At 37.1% G+C, this 19,062-nt stretch overlaps 1 protein-coding gene across 4 annotated transcripts in view; it reads right to left on the bottom strand.

The window, feature by feature from the left end:
- FBXL4 (F-box and leucine rich repeat protein 4) overlaps nucleotides 1-19,062 on the bottom strand; it is a 56,180-nt gene that overhangs the window by 29,548 nt on the left and 7,570 nt on the right. For all 4 annotated transcript variants that reach the window (XR_007164337.2, XM_048066637.2, XM_048066638.2 and 1 more), the window contains exons 4-5: nucleotides 11,686-12,031; nucleotides 4,385-4,629 (exon numbers count right to left, since the gene is read on the bottom strand). Coding sequence is in view for 3 of the 4 variants with exons in the window: in XM_048066637.2 (XP_047922594.1) it covers nucleotides 4,385-4,629; nucleotides 11,686-12,031 (591 nt within the window). In the remaining variant the exon portion in view is untranslated. The remainder of the gene's footprint in view (nucleotides 1-4,384; nucleotides 4,630-11,685; nucleotides 12,032-19,062) is intronic.

Below are 19,062 nucleotides of genomic sequence, written 5' to 3'. Positions count from 1 at the left end.
TTAACCGATATTGGACACCTGGCTGTGACTTCACTCATTTGAAAACAGCCAACCCCAACAAAAGCACCTTCTATCCAAAGCAATACTTCTTCACATACCTCTCCCTTTACTCACTGAAGATTGACTGGATCCTATTTATAACATCTCCTTTTCTGCATAGTCATCCATCCCTTTAGTCTTGCTTTTCCTAACAATGCTTTATATATGCAATTTCTACAGTGATTTCCTTTCACTCCCTTCATGTTTGTTATGAAATATGATCAGTTAAACAACCGAGTAGAATCTGAACACGTACTTTAATTTTGCTAGGCACTGGAACAGAATCATAATAAAAACATTAGGACTGATATGACTAGAGAACAAATGGGAAAACACAGGTATAGAAGTACCACAAAAAAACAACAGAAAATAGAAGGGTCAGAAGAACAGCATGCGTTGGTGGAAGCCAGAGTGGCAGGTCACTGAGATCCTTGAAGATATGGATGTGCAGTTTCTCAGGACATGCAGATTAGGAGACGAAGGACAGAGGCACAGGACAGGAAGACGACATTCTGGACAGACTGCTTGGGATACATCTCTGTTGTCCTGGTGTATGTGAGTATGTATACATGAAAGTAAGACTTTTTTTGTTGTTGTTGTTGTTTTTTTTTTTAAAATGAAGTCACCTTCCCTTCCTCTAAACTATTATAATCATTAAAATGTTGTTTTCAAATCCAACATGTATTAAACTTTGTCATCAGATCTTAGAACATTGCATTCAAGTAGGGAGCTTATTAAGTATCTGATCTTGTGCTTTTCTGAACACAAATTAAGCTACTTCAATAAAAGCATGCAAAATAAACAGTATTTAATCTTTGTTTCAGTTACAGCAACCCTAGGGTTTACTAAGACTGTCAAAATTAAAAAACAGTTTGGAGTTTTAATATGAGAATCCCTTTCAAGTCGTACAATACTCCTACCTTCCGTGACTATTAGACGCATGTTGCGGAAACTTATCTACCCTTCCTGCTAGTTTGATTCATAGCAAACCATCACCAAGTTAAATGCTGCCAAAGCACACCTGTAATAAACATCAACTAAAGACTTCAAATTTTAATGACAACACAATTGTTAAAGAAATATTTCTGGATATGCTTGAAATGTCAACATTGCATCACAAAAGTGAAAGTTAAATTCTATGAATTCATTTTCACAGTATAAAATGTTAGAAGCAAATAAAAATCCTACCACCTTTGGTTTTTCAAGCAAAACAGCTTAAATAAGCCACATTACAAAAGATATACAGAAACCTGCATGCAGAACTCTGTTTTTAAAGCTGCCACCACCATTTAGGTGTTTAAACACCTGCGCATCTATTCAGCATCTTCGTATTTACTACCTCCAATTAACTCACTCCACTTCTCCTATACACGTCTTGTCCTACCATGCTGATATTCCCATTGCATTGACAAGTTCACCACCTCTAATGCCATGAGAAACAGTGTTGATTATGTAATACCTTCTGCAAAATCTTCGTTTATTCCCTGTCGCTTTGCATTCCTGACACTTGATACTGCTCAAATATTCATTTCATTTGTCTTATACTTCTCTGTATACTTTTAGTTCACTCTAAATCATAAAGTTCAGTTAATTTATATTATATGTTGATCTGAAAAAATTATGATAGTCATTTTTAGCCCTAAGGAATAGATGTTATCGATAAGTAAAAATACCTTCAGCTTTGCCTCAGGATGTTCATATGCCTGAAGCATTCTATCTTCTCATGATAACACAATATTTGTTTCAGTCATTTCTTAAATTACTCTTTAAAAAGTTTCTACTTTAATATATTTTTGCAAGAGAAAAAATGATTTTTCTTTTTACAGTTATTTGTGTGTCACTTTAAAAGATGTAAGTACGAATTACCTCTTTTAGGTTTCAGAAAAAAAACAAATATAAACATTTTGGAAGATATTTTCCAAAATAAATCTCAAGGAAGAGTATCATTTAAACAAGCATCTGCTAGCAGGAATTATAAGCTAAACAGTATAGTTGTGAGAATTAATCTAACTCCACTGGTTTTCAATTCAACAGTGACCATTTTAACACTAAGTGCAGAGAAAAAAGTGCAAAAATATATAAAACAAAATAAAAAGAGGTTCTGCAAAAGTCAAATGCCTGTTATCTATTGAAGATAAGTTACTCTGGTTTTAGCATTTTCCTGATTTTATATTGTAGCAATTTATAGTGTGTGTGAAGTTATTTATAAATTTAATTTAGAAAATAACTTCCACCCCCCCCCTTCTCCTCAAATGGAGGAATATAGGCTGGCCTTAAAAATAACATAATGGAGCTCTTCAAAACAACTTCTACGTCTCCATTTGAGTGGCTTGACAGCCATTCATGGTTGTTTATACAGCAGCTTATCACAAAATGGATAAACTTGAAGTATTGGAACAAGCAATTTAGGCTAGTTTGAACTCAACCTCAAGTTATGAAACAACTTTTTATCAAGTAAATCCAAAATAAAAGACACAGCTTGTTACTCCACAGGACACCTCGCTGCCTTACTGAAAATTTCCTTTGCAGAAAGAGAGATGAACATCAATACCAGGTTCAATACCAAGTAAGAGCCAAAAAGGATGAAGAGAATCCAGCCAACTGATTCAGAAACATTCATGCAGTAGGCAGCAAGAGAAGATTTTACACTAATAAATGTAGTCATACATGTCCTCTAATATTACACGTAGAGACAAATATATAAATATTTCATTTCTGAAAAGGACAATTACAATCTGAAAATGTGAGCAAGTTTTTTGGAAGACGTAAGCAGTTAACTGATAAAACAAACAACAGTCTCCCCAGACAACTCTCCAAACTCAGGCCACATGAGAAATGTCTAAAAGTCCAAGAGGAAAAACTGTGGTAAGTCATGACTAACATGTCCTGGATCCTGCAATACCCACATAATGGTGATATAATTATTTTAGAACAGCTGACTTCAAGTCAGGGCTGCTATTACATCAGCAGTGAAGTTAAAAAAAAAACACACGAATTAGTTAAAAGGTATTTTAAACTAACTGGAAGCCAGATATGCCAGAATTGTAAAATTTGTAGTTCTCTGATTTTGGACATTCATTTCTTTTAATACCGCACAAAGTTTTTAATGGCACTGCACATTTAAAAAAGTAATTAAAATGGTCACACTAAGTTTTCAAAAACACATTTAATAGCTACACATCAGAAAGCAAACACTTCATGACATCAAGTTCTCAATTAAGTTTACATATTTATTTTCTGCATAATGTATCTAATATGAAATCCAAATTTAGGAGAATTAGCAGAAACATTTGTATCCCGTTCAATTAATTGATGTTTATCTCCTTTTTTCTACCAACAAGCACAAAAGACCATAGCATAGGGCTCTTGGATTATACTGTAAGCTCTAGAAAAAGGAAATGACAAAGTATTTCTTCAAATCGTTTTACTACCCCAGGGAAGGCACCCAGGCACCAAAGGAAAGACAACATTTGAATACTTTTTAGCCTTTTCATTCAAAAAAGAAAGAAAAGCTAAGAATTTATGGTTTAGATATATTAAACATTTCTGGTTTTTAATCGGTCAAGTTCACCTGCCATTGCTGATTAACTTAGTTGAAGCAGCAATTTCTGTATAAATGAAATGCACTGATAGATGCTGCTTAACTGATGCAAACAACCAAAAGAGCAAGAAATTATATGTTAAGGAAGCAGAGAACACAGCCATTATACAGAGAAGAATCCCTGCGTATTTGCTGCTTTAATAACCTACAGCATAGTCATATTTCCAACTCAGTGTGAAGATGTACTTGCAAACCCCCTGTTTCCCAACAGGACTAGTGTTTTAAATCATTTTTATGAAAATATTTGCATTTACATTGCACTCCAGTGATTACTTAGGACCCATACCTTGTAAGCATGCACTGTAATCTGTTTATTACTGCAGCCATTCTAATACAGTCCTACTGATGACTCAATCTGTATGTGGAACAACTGCAAAGGTTTTCTTTCTAAGATGGACTTTCTGCAGCTAAGCTGTCATGGAGTCTTTCAGAATTCCAGAAGAAAGCAAAACACTGCTCCCCCTGGAAGATGCCTCTCAGTCACAGGCAGTTTGAAGCATGCAAACTATATGCTGAAACAACTTCTGCTTCCATATCTAGTACCTCTTAATGTTTTAGCTGTTTGGTTTTTTTGTTTGTTTTTGTTTTTCTCTACATAACAACAGTTATAAGCTTTACAGTAAATCAAAGACATTTCTTGTGTTTTAATAAGGTTTCAATCATTTTTCAATCACTTAGTGACAAACCTGTGCAGCAACTCCACAATGAGAGCTTGTCAAAATACTTCGTACATTTAGCACTGACCTGCTAAATCCAGAAACAGAAATGGCTCCCCTGTTTCCAGTCCAAGATAAATTCAGCCACTGGATGAGAGTGCAGCGAGACTGTAGGTATTCCAGAGAGGTGTCATTAATCCTCGCCCAGTAAGGTTGTAAACTGAGATGAATGTACTGCAGAGGATCACAGCAATGTTGATACAGTAGCTTACAAGTCTGTGCTAGTCTACACAGGTCTGGTACTGTAAGGTGACTCAAAATCAACTGGATGAGCTATATTAAAAACAGGAAAAAAAAGTCAGATGGTCATATAGCACTTGAAATGCTAAGGCAAAACTGCAATGGAATAAAAAAAGTGTTCTAACTTCAAACAAAAGGATTTTTTTCATTTTTTATTTTTTACTTAAAAAGTAACTTCTCAAATAAATCATTGATTAGCTATTAAATAGGATTGCACTGCCTTCTCAATTTGACAACATATTAAACAAGAAAGGAAAAAGCAGATCAGCATATGAAAGTGACAGGAAGCTTTCAAATTAGAAGTTTTTTTTACCCATGCTAATTTAAACAGTGATATATATGTAAACACTATGTTTACATATTTCCCTTCACAATGTCTGCACTTCCATTGATCAGAACACTGAATTGGCATCCTCTTTCTTCTCTGGATTCAGCTTTAAGATGGTAGCATATCTGCAGAGTACATGAAAATCATACCATGTCCCAGTTTCCCCACAACTTGAATCAATTTAAGATTTATTCCTCTGCTCTAAAAAAAAAAAAAGTGTTTTGATTTCTACCTTAAATTTTCTCCCATCCGTGCTGGACTATGCAACTAGATAAAAATTTCAACACATTCAGATCTTCCTTTATGAAGTAATCTCTTTCTTGCTGTAATATTTTGAGAGCATTTCTGTTCTATGCCAGAGTCGAATCTGAAATGCAAAACCCCTTTTTACCTTTATCAAATTGAATCATCTCAGCTTCAGAATAACCACCAGCCCTTCTCACTAGCTCCGCTATATACATTTTTTAATGAGTTATCTCACACTCGGAAAAGAAGAAATATCCTGTCTCCTATCAAGCTCTGGTTTTCCTTCTAGAGAAAGATTAACAAATACAGAAACACACACAAATACTCACTTTTGAAAATAACAAAATCCTGCAACAAAAAAAAAAAACACCCTCCCATAGCTTAGATACCTGAGAGAAAACACCTGAAAAATGAAATCTGAAAAGTAATGTTTACTTTACTGTGGCTGCCTTTAACAGCTGTAAGCACCTGCACTCAAGTTGTGTAATTAGAAGTGAACAAGCACTTTCAAGCAGAGTAGGGAAAAAAACTCTGAAATGAAATCAGTGAATTAACATAAACAAAAAAAAATAAACTGAGGAGAGTCCTGTGGCCCTTTCAAAATACCATAATGTTTCATTTTAATTTGTTTAAATAAGACAAAACCACCAAAAATTGTAATAAATTGCCTGACATAAAACCAAAGTGAAGCCTTTTTCCAAGCAGACTGTACTTCTACAGTACCAGTTTATACAGCTAGCTTCCACCTTCCCTCTTCCCCTCTACTTTTGGAAGAGAAAAAAATAAGTAAACAATTCAATTTCCTGAAAAGTGAAACGTGTTACTTCCTACTCAGCTCCAGATTTAGTATTTGGATATCAAACACTCCACAGATCTACATGCTCTTCAGAAATTTAACATAAAATCCAATGCCAAAACATTGCGCTTGCATATACTCAAGTTTGTCTCAAGCTTGATTTCAAGACTTTCTTCTTCCCTTCTCTTCTCCTCCATCTTCCTTGCCCATAAAAACACTCCTGGCTTTTTACCTCTGCCTCAGCTTGATACTGTGGATCAGAGCAGACATTTCAATGTAATAGCAATGAACTGCATATACACATCACAGTTAACAAATTATAATCAAAGTTTGCTCCCAACTGACATTTAGGTTGTCAGCATTTCAATAGGAGACGCATCAAACTAGGAGCTAATGTAGATATGATCCTACGTTGATATTTTGATTTTTCCTTTGCTTGGACTTTTGCTTTGCCTCAGCTTAAAACACAAACACTGTTTTGGCTTTGCAGTAGGATATACCTAAACACATACACATTTGTCTAAGATCACCTATTAGCTTTAAACAATTTTCAATATTCTGAAAGACACTTTCCAACTGTTTTGCAATCTTTCAGATATTCTGCATTCTGTAAGCCAACTAAGTATTTTGTATTTTCTCCCTCAGATTCGTCCAATATTTATTAGGTTTTCTAAAACAAACAGCTCAGCAATGAAGGCTGCACAGTTAGCTAAATTTATGTCTACAACTAATGTGGTGTAATAAATGTCTCATACAAAGCAACACAAATTGTGTTCAACAGAAAATAAAGTTACTTTGTGATTTCTGAGCAGTAAAGATAATGGTGAATAAAACTATAAATGCCTCACCAGTGTTCCTTAACACTAACTGATGACTATAATGAGTACTTTATAACATAGAGGACATTGCAACCCTACCCTACCCAAGATGAAATATCTAGAATGAAAAAAATGAAATATCACTATGAAAATGAAGTATTTTTTCTTGCTTTTGATTAAACAAATATAACAGGTTCCAAATCTACAGGCTAATAACCATTAATCGCTATTAGTCTGGACTCTGTCAGAAATGCACTATTTAAGTAGGTATATCCTAGCATAAAGTACAACTTGATACCATTGTGAGTATGCGACGTGATGTGCTGTACTGTGTTATGCTGTGGTCACGGTGATTCTAAGAACACCACAAAACTATCTGCTTTGAAAATTGATCTCACAACATTACTTCCTGCAAACAACTGTTTTTACTCTGTACTTATGAAAAATTACTACAACTATTGCTTCACTTTTTTATAAATCGTTCAGTCAAAACAATGATCACTGAAAAACAGAGGGGAAAAAATATAGCTAATTTAACACTGATTGCCTTTGATAGATCAAAAATCAAAATAATAAGAAGTACTTTCTCGCATTTCCAGGAGAAACACTGCACATACCCAGTTTTAGAGATCTGATGAGATCAACAGATGTTGGAGATAATATCTAGAAACTGGAGGCTTCCAAATCACTATTTGCTGAGTTGTGGAGAATTACAATGTACAAATTCAGAGCACTATCTGCACACCAAAAGGATCCTGAGTCTTATCTGATCTGCCTTTTTTTTTTTTTTTAAATCATCACCACAGTCCTTCATTGCGACACCTTAAACATTTACATACATTTTGAATTATAAATTCAAAAATACAACATCTTTGAAAAACAAAACAAATCTCACCTACTGCATCGAAGTTTGCTTGTAAGCTCAGACAGGATCCCCATCACACGCTTCAATGCACAGGATAAAAATTAACCAGGGCTGCAGCTTCTAGTACTACTTACCAACCAGGAAATTTTTTTTTTTTTTAAATATGAACTGTAGCAAGCAATAATCACTTCAATCCAATAATATACTTTCTTTGGCTATAGTATGATAATGTAGAACTTGATGTGGTCAGAAGACAGCCCTCTAATACTAGTCAAACCTAACATTTCTGTGCTTTCTATCAATTTCCTCCCTCAATCCTTCTATTTGAGCCCTTCCAATATGAAAATATGTTAGCCTAAACAAACTAATTCAGAAAGACTCAAATTACTTGTAATTTTTTGTTCTGCAACTAGAGCTGCCACAGCTTAGGCTCTAAATAATTAGAACTGCTATTATGACATGCTTAGATAAAGGATGAAGGGTACATGCACAAAAAGGAAAAGAAAGAAGGCAGGAAGTAGATAATAAACATTCTGTGGCTTTTGGTATTCCTCAGCAGAGTTTAAAAAAAACGTAGTCCCTAGTTCCACGATCCCATAGCTTACACCAGCAAATGCATACACACTTAATAGCTTATGTGAATACATGAAGAGAGGACCTTGCAACTCTTTTGCAACATTCCATTTAAGTCTCCCTTTTCTTCATCCTACCCACATAAAACGCTTCAGTGGAATGGGCTTTACAGCACAACAGCACAGGCTCTGATCTTCTCAGCAATGAAAGGCTGTGAAGGTTTTAACCCCCTTCTTGATTCCAAGAACAGAAAAGCATCATACTGACCACCTGCACAAATTATCAAGCCTCCAGGAAGGCTAGGGCTGTAGAGCTGTCTTCTCCATGTGCCGCTGCTCAGAGCCTCGTCTGCTACGGCAACTGGCAGTACATTAGCCACTGACCGAAGGGAACCTTGTGCCACATGGTTATCAGCCATTAAAGCAGCTTTTAAGACCTTGCGTGATTCTCAATCCAAAGAGAGGCATAAAATGTTACCAATTATCTAAAAGCCTACAAATATTTGTTCTGGAAAGATGCAAGAATTGTGTGATAAAAATGCTCCTTTTTATTGCTTCAGTTCTTCTAAGCATCACTTCAGGGATGTATGTCTTACATTTAAGACCAATTTTCCTGGAATGTAAGTGCCAAATGCATATCTAGTGGTAAAACTCACTTCCCCAGTAGACAAAAACAGCTCATAAATCTTTTAGGCAGATTCAGGAAAAACTGGCTTCAAGGAATGATGAAAACATCACTTATACCTTTTTGTATTGAAAATTTATATCAAAAATATATTTTGGACTGCAGCATGCAGGATTTCTCCTGCCTTTCCTCCAGAGGACAGAAGTTCTTGGTACCCGAGTATCTTAGTGAGTCTCACACTGCACAACAGGTATGCTGTGGCAGGTATTTCTCCAATTTCTTGAAGGCTTGGTTCAGGCCTTCAGGTCTCAAGCATGCCTGTAAAGATGACTAAAACTAAGGCCTTACCCATTCCACTTTACAAGCAATGCAAGTTGATCAAAGATAATGAGGAGAAAGACAGACATGAAGAGGCTCCTAGAAAATCCTTACTCAAATTTAAGATAATTTTGGAGAACAGATGATGAGAGCACAAGTACTCCACAGCTACTAAGGATCTGTCAACACTGCCCATGAGCACGGAAGGAATATTCTCTCAACCAGCTCATCACTTTCTTCTAAGGAATTCTACACCCCAGGAGCTGAGCATTATTCTCTTGTTGGCAGAAGCTAACTGGACTATAACAACGTTTTTAGAGCTCACACTGCAGCAATCAATCCTGAAGAGCAACATAGATTATGCTTTCATAGACTACAGAATTTTCAGAAAGACACTGAAGGCAAAACGAGGACTGGAAGAACTGTCGTCTACTTCAAGATTAGCATAGAAGACCATTCGGCTTACATATTTCGTGAATTATGTTGGGTAGAATGAAGAAGCCTGAAACAGTCAGCTCAAATAAGAAACAGCCATGTATGAATACTAAGGACAGTTGCACATTCATAATCAGCATGAGCCTACGAGAAGAAAATTTTTTCATGTAATGTGTCATAATCAAAATTGGAAGGAGTTGGTGGTTTCCTTACTTCATTACAGAATTCAAACACTTCCAGAAAAATCTGACACTTGTCATTCTTGAAGACAGCATGCAGAGTACTGCTCCCATATCAGATGAGATAAAACACTGTCATACTACAAAGCACAACATTTTTGTTGTTTCAATACCCAAGCATTCCATCTGGATCAAGAAAGCAGAAGACTGGGACTGCTGCTGTCACAAAACCAGTCCAGAAATACTCCTTTGTAGTTTTCTGATAAGTATTCTAGCCATTCAGGTTCTTTAAATCAAAGCAGAATAAAAAAAAATGTGCTTGGTATTGATAGACCATATAAATGCATTCATGAAACCAAACATGTTAAAAAATTGATTAAAAAAGGTAGCTGGTACACAAAAAGGAAAGCAGAAAAGCACAATAGGGCACATGGAGGCAGGAGTTCAAAGGAGTAACAGGACTACACATTATAATTACATATACTATAATCTTGATAATCTGTATAATTGTGCAGAACAAAAGTAAGATTAATCTTGGATAGGCCTCTGATAGGCAGCTATATTACAAAGCAGTTTATCCAGTCTTTTCAAACAAGACTGCCCAGATTTGAATCAAGTTTTCCCTACCATTAATGTTGTTTGAATGACAAACAAAGATTTCAAACACATTTACACATTTTAAGATGTTCTAGACTCAACTACGCCCTTGCATATGCAGAAAACTACTTTCTTTACTCCAATACAAGCAGCAACAGTGAAATATATTTACTATATGGATTCTGTGGAGGAAGAAAACACTAGTGCTAAGTCACGATGAGGATGGGTATCCTCATCTGTTATTCCACTGTAGCAACAACAAATAAGCCCTCAAGAACTGAAAGAAGCTTTTAAAAGAAGATAAACACACAGAAGATAGAGAGAATCGTCATATTCTTGTCCTCTTTCCAAGCAGAAGAAAAGTCCTGCAGGTTACTAGAGCACACAGGCACCCAACATGGCCTTCACGTGCTGAACTAGGGAGCTTAGAAACAAAAGACATAATGAAAACAAAATACTGTTGTCACATATTTCTGAAAATGCCCTGCAATCAGTGACAGTATCTCTCACCACCCTCCTTCGCTTTCACAAGTGAAACTGATTCAAGCCAAAAGCACCGTGAGCAGTGAGCATTTGATATGTTACCTCAGAAAACAAAAACTGGCTTCTTTTGCCAGACTGCAGCAGCCTAAGGGGTAGGAACAGGTCCTGAGGTCTGACCAGCAAGTAAAGACTCCTCTCCACTACATGCAAACCCAGTTTATTTCTGAAGAGGTGAAGGTGATCATCTCTCCCTTCCTGCTCTATGATACCAGTCTCCGTGAACGTCTACGCTCCAGTAAGACTTTCCAGGTCAGCACACAATATTCAGCAATCATATTTCCAGCAGTTCCAGGATTTTGTAAGAGATCAGGAAAAGAAACTTTAAACCAATAAAAGGTTTGGAAGCAAAAATAATTTATACATTCTTTTTCCATTTTTCCCTATAACATCATTGTCAAATATAAGGACTAAAAATTACTTGTGTCTGTACTACTGGAAAACTAGTGGAAGATTCTAAATTCAAGAGCTAGAAGTTTAAGGCTAGAATAACTGGCAAAAAAAAAAAAAGTACATCGGTGGAGGGATTCCTGAGAAGTAAATGTGGTAACAATGCAAACACCAGCAAACTGACTTGTTAATATCCACCCACGGAAGTAGACAGACTATCATAACTCAGGCATAACTATACTGTAACCGCAGGAGACTCACAAAAGAATGCAAGGAACTGTAACCGAAAAAAATAACATTCTTGGTCAGTACACTGCATACGGCACTTTTGCACTCAATTATTAAAAAACTGTATTGGAGTATAAACATGCTTTTCTCACCTCATAAGGCAGCTTGTCAAAATACCCATTAGTCGGCCATTCCCTGAGGGTAACAATGCTGAACTGTTTGTTAAGAGTGTCCATTCCACAGCCATACTTCTCTTCATCCTCATCTTCATCAATATCATTCATATCAATCATTGAAGTCTTCAGTGAAAGCACAGGTTTCTCTTTCACGCCGTGTAGTACTACTGCATCTAATTCAGTGTAATAGTCCAGAAGAGAACTGTTCACTTCCACTCGAATTAAGTTTGTGGGGAAGTTTATTTGTTTGATACAAGGTGTGAATTGCCGAGCCTGGGGACCATTCACTTTTGTAGGTGCCTCGGACCAAAGGATTTCCCATCTGTGGGAAAAAAAAATTGGGCACAAGTACGGGATTAAGTGTAACTAAACCAATTTCTGAACACAGAAGAGTGCTTTTGTCAGAAGTATTCAGAAAGCAAGAAACATGGTTGAAAGGCAAGTGAAAATTGTTACATTTTTCCCTAGCCTTGGTAAATATCCAAAGAATGAATTTACCAGGTCACACTACTTCATAACCGTGGCATATTTTCTCTGTATTGCTAATTAACAAAACAAATGGTACATTCATTGCCATGCACTTGTGTTAGACTACTGTTATACACACGTTCCAACATTTCACAGGTAAGGTTATTGCAACAAATGGACTGAAGATGTCTTGACAATGATCGTATGTTAGTACGCAGGGAACAGTCTTGTCAAGCAACTCAAATACAGTCAGCCAACCTCACAAGGTTTTCACAAAAACACAAAAGGGAAAAAAAAAACCACAGCTCTCATTCATTCACATCAAAGAAGTCCAAATTGCAGCATTAACAAATCCTTTTTAAAAAAAATCACCCGTCCTTTATCTAACCAGGTAAGTAAAATACCATTTTTAGAAGCATTTCATTGTCAAATTATCTTATTAGTACAATGTTACGGTTAAATATCAGAGAAAATAGGATCTTCAGATCATCTTTAAAAGGGCCTTTTGAAAAGAATATTAAAATTTCGAAACCGATAAACTAAAATATTTTTATGTTCTTTGTTCCAGTGACAGAAGAAGGTTCAGTGCATGCACAGAGCTTCCAAACATACATCCTCACTTGTACACACAGACCTCAAATCTCTTCCAGTAACTGACAGCGAACCCTGCTGCCAACTGAGTAATCTGGAGAATCAAGTCTTATATTCATTAGGTCTTGAGTGCTCCCAAGCTTGTCAAAAGGCCTGAAAACAGAAACATGCTCTTTATATGTGCATCGGTCCTCATCCAGTGAGTGGATTTTAGAGGTCCTTCAGTCACTGATACCCATCTTTTCCTCCCCTCTTCCTCATCCTCAAGTTCAGCTGATTAGCAAAGAAGGAAGCCTCCAGCAGCCACTGGCCCTTTGACGTTACACTTAAAGCAATCTCCGAACCCTCCCTGTGCAAAACCCAGACACTTCCCTATCTCTTCCACCTTTTCATATCAGCCTGGTCCCAGCTTCAAATATGCGTCTCAGACTGTCTTATCCCACAGGTCTCAGAGACGCTGGGTCTGCTTCCTAGTACCTCAGCACCTCTGCTCCCCGTAACAGATGCCACTACTCTGAGCTTGCAAGTGCTGTTCAACACTAACATGTACTGCAGAACACACAGGAAAAACCAAACATGCTTTGCTTTCCAGATCCGAATGCCTAAACTCTGGCCATCATAACAGAAAGTAAAACATATAAAAGGACTTCCATTAAACATAACACAGTATAAATAAGCCTTAGAAGCTTGATATTTGCTCACATTTCAAGGATAGGAAAATTATTCCATATTGGCTGAAACTTCCATTTCACAATGGACGTTTTCAGGTAAGCACAGACAAATTTTCCTATCCTACATCATGCCACTCTCCATGAATACCTTACAGAAGAATAGGAGGCCTGAAGAAGTCTTCTGTCAAAGGAAAAAAAAATACAATGAACTAAAACCAAACATGCAGGATTGGAGAACATATGGAACGTCAGCAAGTACCAACACACTAGAGTGGACACCTCTGCCATAAGGTTAAGAGTTTTTCTTTTTTTTTTTCTGAAACTTACACTACGAATGAAAATTTCATTAGTTTAGGAGATGAATGTCAACTCATGGAAAAATACAACAGATCTAGTCCCACTCTCACACCCTCTTCCATAGGTCGATGCCCTAAGCAAATACCTAATGTTGGCATTGCACATGACCTTTCTTGAACACACCCAGATCACCACCTGATATTTTTCTTAGACACTCTCATATACCCACTCAAACCATCCTGAGGGAAACTCAGGACTGTATTTTCATTAATTAACACACACTGTACCATCAACTTTTAACTGAACATGTCTTAGTTACTGACTTCTCCTTTGGTGCCCTGGAGAAAGGATTAACTAGCAGCAGCACTGGAAAAAAAAATGCATCTGCAGGCCTATATTCATCAAATTGCAAAGCAACAACCTCCTTCAGCAAGTACTGCCTTCAGCTCCCAGCCTTTGTAATAAACTAGAGAACAGTAAATGAAAGACATAGCAGCACTTTTCACAGTCTTGTGAAACTCCATGTTACAAACCAAGTGCTGGTGAACAACAAGGCCAGTGACTATTTTCCACTGTCCTCGTCAAACTGCTTTTTTCATCAACAGCCTACAAATCATTCTCTGAAGGAATCAGCCGCTGGTTTAACTGGAAAGCCTCAAGTCCACAAAGTTGCTTCTGACGTTATTCTCTCCCTTGGTGGCACCACACAAAAAAACAGGCCATAGTAATTGCTCTGGGTCAGGGTTGGTATATTCTTCCCTAGTGTAAGCAATCTCTTAATACATCCGCTGCTGCAACTGGAAGTGGTCTCTTCCTCTAGAATCTATGTATCAATGTACCTTGACACTGAACAGGCTATATGCAACCTAAATGGGAGAAAAGCCTCTATACTTGGAAATGGATGAAAAAAATATTTCCAAGAGGCTTCAGTAAGAACTGCATTTCTGCTGTTCTGGAGTGTTTTTCATTAAAACCATCCGCTTCAAAACCCTTTGGAAGAAAGGCATTTTGACAGCCAAGTTCTGGTCTGAGGATGTGTATCTTATTATCTTCACTAATAAGGCTGCCTGCATTTGTTCCAAACTTAAGATCCTCCAGAATCTATTTAACCCAAGACAAAAAGAAATTGAATCCCAACAAATACTGCTTTTTTATTTTTTGTTGCTGTTTGAAAGCTTTTATGCAGAAAGGCAATAGCTATGATTATGTCTGAGTAGAACTAGTTACTTCCCAAGAAAATATATAAGAAAGATCCTTTGGAAAAGTGGCTCCTAGGACAAATAAATCAGATTCTTCTCCTGTGAGACAAGATTAAACTGTCTGCAATCTACTGAGAAGACTTCTTGCATTATAAAATTGAGATTGGGGTAGAAAGTAAAGAAAGCAGTACATGATCCTGAAGCACAAAAAATAAGTGTCCTTTCCCAAGAAATTCACAATTGAGTTGGCTACTGACCGTCACTTACCTGTGACGGTCATCTGGACAAAAAGAAGGACCTGTTTTCCCTGAAGATGTTAAAACAAGTTATAAGTAAGGACGCAAACGGCTAGAACTTAAGTTGGGTGTTAGACATAGGTGAGATACAGCCCTGAAGGTCCCTTACCACACTCTAATGTGTTGATAGTATCAGCAGTGTTTTGGGTGCATTCCTCCAAGGTTCACAGGGAACAAAAGGTAGAGCAGGAAGAAGCATCCAAATGCCACTGTCTACAAGACAGAGACCCGTAAGACCACACTACATTTCCAGTTTTACTCCCTTTATCAGAATGGGAGACTTATTTATTTGTTTAATCAAAGACGTCTGCCAGCAAAGAAATCTGCAACATTCCCATCTGGATTTGGCTTTCAGAGACAGAGCCTATTTCCTATATACAATGAAATTCCTAAAGGAAGAAGAAGAAGCCCTTTACTTCATCCCTCTTCCTTAGCTTTCTCTTCTGGTTGCAGTGGCTTTACAGGCTTCAAGGCCTTCAGAAAGAGGCCTCACATGCAGCTAACACAGCTAAGCCTGAAAATACTGAGCCAGGCTGTTCGTCTACAAAATCAAACTTGGAATTTTGTTCAAAAGAGCATCTAGCAATATTCTAAACAACATGAAAAAAATAAGTTAAAAAGACGTAAATGGCAAGACTACAGAAGGCAGAATGGTGCCACTGGTAGTTCTGGAACTGCTCCCAGCCAGTAAAATAATTATCGTCTCACCTTTGAGAAACAACCTATTTAGGATCTGTAGAAAACAAGCCGGGGGAGGGGAGGTGGTTCAAAACAAGCAAACAACAACAACGAAACACAAAATATCCCAATCTACTAAAGAAGCAATCATTGCATAACAGTAAAGACATACTGTGAAACATCACCCCAAGTACTGCCACACATCCCAGATGAGTTAGGAAACTGTTTTTGGAGCTTTTATAAAAACACATGAATGTGGTGTCACTATAAGGTACACAAGATAAGAGAAACTGTCAAATTAAGTTAAAAAAAGACCGTGACAGAAGAACAGGGACCATTTTTTCTTTTATATTCCAAATTTAAAAATCAAAGTTATTTTTGTAAAAGGAAAAAGTTGAAAAACTTTAGAAAAAAATTACTTCTGACTTGAAAGCTCCTATTTAAACGCACACAAGCTCTTACTGCCTGACAGCAGCTAACAAAGTGTTAGGAGCATCAGAGTGTTTCAAAAGGGTTGATACTGAAGAAGCCGTTAGGGAATTGTCATGAATAAACCTTCTGGGTGGATGAGGAAGAAAAAGAAAAAAAGAAGAAAACACTGCCCTCATCACAGAAGCTAGTTAAATCCTATCCTTCAGTCTAATACACTAAGAGAAACAAAACACGAGGTCTCCTCCTTGGTTGGGCCCAGCTCACACCACTATCAGCTGCGGTGCCCCCAGTACAGCTGCGTGGAGCTGCCTCTTCTGCAGGCTGAAGAGGGACCCACCACCTTTGCTACCAAGCCCAGACCAAACATTTGCACGTATTGCAGTACAAAACCTACATGCTCGCATCAGCATAATCATGTAGTGTCATCTAACAAAAAAAAGAGGGATTTCTTCACTACAATATTCCCTTAATCTCACTTCAGTAATTTTTGCTTGGATTTTCTGCACTCAGCTAATTCGTTTAAGAAATTTGCACATGGATACTAACATATGGTTGTATATAGTTTTAAGAAATTACCAAAATTAAAAATACTTCTCACCAGCAAAAGTATGAGTAGCACTAATGAAAAGCACAAAAACGTCTCTGTGTGTAAAGATGCATGCTTCTCTGATAGTTATGATTTTTAAAAGTTGTTTTATGCAGAGGTGAGTGATATAATGTTTTCTGTTTTTAAAGCAGCACAAGATGACAGAGAATACTCAATTCACTGGAAACTGTGGTTAAACTACCATGAAAAAACTCAAATTAGCTGAGGAGTTTAAGCATTAGTTAGGCAGAATTGCATTCCAACCTGAAAAATAATTTAATGCTTTCTCCCACTCAATGAAGAGCTGATCCCACCTGTAAAAAAGACTTGAAAAAAAGCTGTGATTGACAGAAATATCCAATTCACCACCACCAGAGGAACCCCACTAAAGACCCTTTTCTGAACACATGCATAAGTCATTTTTGGCGCGACTGAAGTACAGAACAAGCAACAGAGCAACCTGCAGGCCAACTATGTGGGCTATAGGCATTTTCCTACAAGGATATATAAAATACCTCTTAAGCAAGAACTGTGGTACACCAAGCCATCACAGAGCCTCTTGCGGGTTAGGAGCTTTTGCACACAGCAAAGTCTTGCATGCGCTGATGTTTTAAATACTGCGCAAAAAAAAAAACCATCCAGCTGGCATAGTATAATCCACTAAGCAGAACGTTTTCACTAAACATAACATTTAAAGAAGTCTCAGACTTCTTCCTCTCACAACAGGTTTGACTCCAGAATTTGGCCTCCTTTTTATTTCAAAGTACAAGCTGGTGAAAAGGACCTCTTCTAATAACCTGCCCTTTCTGCGGTGGTGTTCAGAAAGAAACAGACCAAGAGCCAGCAAATAAAAACCTGTAAGTGCTGGTTGGTTTTAGGTAATCAGGTGATTTAAAAGCATCACAACAGTCAGAAAGAGGAACACAAGGCTCTAAAAGCCCTCTGAGTAACTGAGGCATTGCCTCCTAAGGAAAGGAAATGGTGTGGTAGTTCAAGTTCAACACGTCTGTCAAGCACTGAATCACCTGAGATTATCAACAGCATTCCTACTTCCAGAAAGTTATTCTTAGTTGACATCTCAGATTTTTTTGGAAGGGAAAACAGGGGAAATTAAGCAGAAGAGAGGACAGGTTCTTGTAACTCTTCATATTCCCCTCTATAGGTGAGCAAAAGGAAGGAGAAAAAATACTGCATACATCATGTGGAGAAAGGGTTACCTCACACTACGGATAAGACACATTTGTATCTTTCAGAAGTAGGAGACAAAGGAAAGGTGCATCTGCAAACAGCCAACTCCTACTGAGGAAAAGTACAAATCCCTCTAGCACTTCTCTAGCAGCAAGACCAGAAGTTACTGAAAATGTAGAACGGATAACTGGTTCCAACGCTCGCTGAGACTGCTAGCCTTCTAAACAAAAATAACACTAACCTAGGTAAGCAGAACAGAAAATACTTCTGTCTACAAAGAAAAGCAGGGTCCTACAGAGATTCCATCTGTTCTTATGAAAAAGGGGAAGTCTGAGCTCTCAGTCTAACCACATTTCAAGAGGATAAAAAAAAAAACTTTAGGATGTTCTAATGAGTATTTTCTCTTCTTTTAGCTCTCTGAACATTTTTCTTTATTTCTAGTGCACCTTACTAAACAGCTCCTTCATTTAACATTTCTTAAGCTTTTTTTTTTTTTTTTGAAAACTTATTGGTCTTTACTCAAAATTGGGAAAAGTTATTTGTGTTTTATGAACCAACAACTACATAGGCATTTTTTTAAGACATCATTGGCTTATTTTTCAGAATTATATCCTTGCATTGCACTGCAGCATACTATCTTCTTATGTTATGAAGTTACAGAAATAATCTCTACATAAATCTGCACTATATTATCAAACAAGTAAAATTAAAGTTCACAGAACAACTGACCAAAAGTCATTTCACATTAGGTTCTAAGTTCAGAAGTCTTAAAAGCTACCTTCACCCACACAATCCTATAAATAACTTCTGTATTAGTGCCAAACACATTCCTACTTCCTAACATAGGCCTATCGTTATTAGCTCGACCTATCGCTGCTCCTCGAATCCAGACGTTTACTTTAGAGCTACACAGTATCTATTCATTAGAGAGCTGTAAAACAAACTTA

This window comes from Anser cygnoides, chromosome 3, assembly GCF_040182565.1.
Source record: "Anser cygnoides isolate HZ-2024a breed goose chromosome 3, Taihu_goose_T2T_genome, whole genome shotgun sequence".
NCBI lineage: Eukaryota > Metazoa > Chordata > Aves > Anseriformes > Anatidae > Anser > Anser cygnoides.
The sequence above is the reverse complement of the archived record's forward strand: the minus strand, read 5'-3'. Positions and strand labels throughout refer to the sequence as shown.